Below are 2,591 nucleotides of genomic sequence, written 5' to 3'. Positions count from 1 at the left end.
CATCTTCAGCAAAATCCCGCACGCTCGCTCGCGTTCCTGGAACACGGCCCTTGTCGACTCGTGCGACGCTACGAGCCACGCGCCAACGTGCCCGCACTCTCTCTCTCTCTCTCTCTACGTGCAACACTATCAAACTACTTGGTGTCACACTTGATAGCTCCCTAACATGGAAGTCACACTGTACCCTCGTGACTAGAAGCTGCTATTCGACTCTGGCTCGTCTCAAATGCTTTGAATACAGCCTACCAAATGACACTAGATTACTTCTGGTTCGCTCGTTAGTGTTCCCACACTTAGATTACTGTGTGTCCCTACTATATGGTCTCTCAAGTGAAATTGAAACGAAGATAAACAGATGTTTGAATGCCGCACTTCGCTATGTTGACAATCTACGAAAGTCAGATCATATCACTTCTACTTACAAGAAATACAATATCACATCTTTTTCCAGTCGAAGGCTCTACATCATGCTGTGTCTCCTTGAGAATGTCCTTAGAACTGGGTATCCTAGTTATCTAGCGGAACTCTTCAACTTCAAACCCACATCCTCTCGACTCAGGCAGTCCGATGCTCTAGAACTGCAACTGGCTCATACTAAGCTCGACTTTTACAAACACTCGTTTACTATTTGCGCTGCCAGGGAGTGGAACTCCCTTCCTGCTAATTTGCGAATTGACTCCCCGCTTGCTAGATCTAAAAGTCGGCTTTTGCGTGCAATCAAGGAAAAAGATTATATACTGAACTCATAACGAATGAGATTTCTTTGTTTATTATTATATGTTACTTATTTAACTTTTTGTGTTTATTATACTTTTACATATATGTCTTTAAATACTATTATCTGCGACTATCTTGTATCTTGGACCTGCGGGTCCTCTAAACTCATCTTATGTACTTAATGCTAAGGCTACTATGGACCTTTGGTCCTTAGCCTAATAAACCCACTCTACTCTACTCTACTCTCTCGCTCTCGTGGACCGTTTGAAAACGACAAGGACAAAGATAGAGAGTAAGAGGTTGTGTGATAGTGCTGTGCAGTGCAGTTTTTTTTACACTCATCTCGCCGTTGGCATACGTTATGACCAACAACGACAACGATGTAGTTCCCCCCAGTGACAATCATGCTGGAGGCACGAGCCCCACGGGTGACGACACTAACCCCGTGATGTTGGTCGCACCTCTTCGCCTCCCACCTTTCTGGAAGGCCAACCCAAGCGTGTGGTTTATCCGGATCGAGGTGGCCTTCGACAACCACAGGATCCGCATGGACTCGAGCAAATTCGACTACGTCGTCACCGCCTTGGGCGACGCCACAGTGCAGGAAATCTCTGCCGTCCTCATGGCACCCCCAGCGGACAGCAAAAACGATTTTCTTAAGGCCGAAATTCTTAAGCGCATGACAGACACAGCCGATCAGCGCCTCCGCAAGCTGCTCACGCAGCTTGAACTAGGCGACCAGAAGCCGTCACAGCTCCTGCGCCGCATGAAAGCTCTCGCAGGCTCCGCGGTCTCTGACGAAGCCATTAGATTCCGGTGGTTTGACCTTTTGCTGCCGTCCGTTACACGCTCCCTCCGGGTCGTCAAATCAACCCCGCTGGATGAGCTGGCGTCTCTGGCCGACGAGCTGATCCAGGACTACCCGCTCGTCACCGCGGTTCACCTTCAAGCAACCAAGCCCCAGATGGCCGGTCAGCCTTCAACGCTGAGCGTGGAGTCCCTGGCCAAGGAGATGGCGTCACTGCGTCAGTCCGTCGCCCAGCTCCTCAACATAGCAAAGCGACAAACGGAAGGCCAGCAACGTGGCCGTTCAACCACGCGGTTGCAAGGCGGCCCCCGAAATAGGTCAGCCACGCCAAACCGAGATCCCAACGACACGTGATGCTGGTACCATCGCATCCTGGGGAACAACGCTCGCAACTGCAGGCCACCCTGCAACTTCACCCCGTCGACGCAGGGAAACGAGTAGTCCTGCCTTAGTATCAGGCGACGGAAAACGGCGCTACTCCACCTGCAGAAAATCGCCTCCATGTGTCCGACAAAACCTCAACGATAAGGTTTCTCGTTGACTCTGGGTCAGTTGTTTCTCTGCTTCCAGCTTCCCTGTTTAAAAAGCCACCAGCTCGCGACTCTCTCATGCTCACCGCTGTAAACGCCTTGGCAATCTCCACGCATGGCTCACACCGTGCCGAGGTCAACCTAGACCTTCGTCGAGCTTTCGTCTGGTCCTTCATCGTTGCTGACGTCCAGACGGCCATTCTGGAAGCAGTTTTCCTGACTCACTTCAGCTTGCTGATCGACCTCAAAGGCACGCAGCTCCTCGACGCCACGACCGGGCTTCGCGGCCCTCACGACTGACAGTAGATCTGCCCGAGCTTCTTTGAGCGCCTATCCTCGCCTCCATTTTCCTTGAGCTGCGGGACACGCTCATCAAGTCCCAACATGGTCACCAAGAATTTTGTCAAGACACGATCTGACTCTTGGTCTTGTCTCGAAATTTTTTTTCGACTCTTGTCTCAAAAACCAGGACAATACCAAGACAAGACTATAAGATAACTCTTGGTCTCGCGTGAAGCCCTAGATTCATCATGTAT

The 2,591-nt window shown here is 50.8% G+C and overlaps 1 protein-coding gene across 1 annotated transcript; it reads left to right on the top strand.

The window, feature by feature from the left end:
• Positions 1-1,078: 1,078 nt before the first annotated feature.
• LOC149374591 (uncharacterized) lies at positions 1,079-1,879 on the top strand. Its single transcript, XM_089592480.1, has one exon. It carries the CDS (start codon positions 1,079-1,081, stop codon positions 1,877-1,879), a length of 801 nt encoding a protein of 266 aa, XP_089448606.1.
• Positions 1,880-2,591: the final 712 nt, after the last annotated feature.

This window comes from Copidosoma floridanum, unplaced genomic scaffold (assembly GCF_036245765.1).
Source record: "Copidosoma floridanum isolate Cflo_tuat_1 unplaced genomic scaffold, Cflo_Japanese_pri ptg000018l, whole genome shotgun sequence".
Taxonomy (NCBI): Eukaryota; Metazoa; Arthropoda; class Insecta; order Hymenoptera; family Encyrtidae; genus Copidosoma; species Copidosoma floridanum.
The sequence above is the reverse complement of the archived record's forward strand: the minus strand, read 5'-3'. Positions and strand labels throughout refer to the sequence as shown.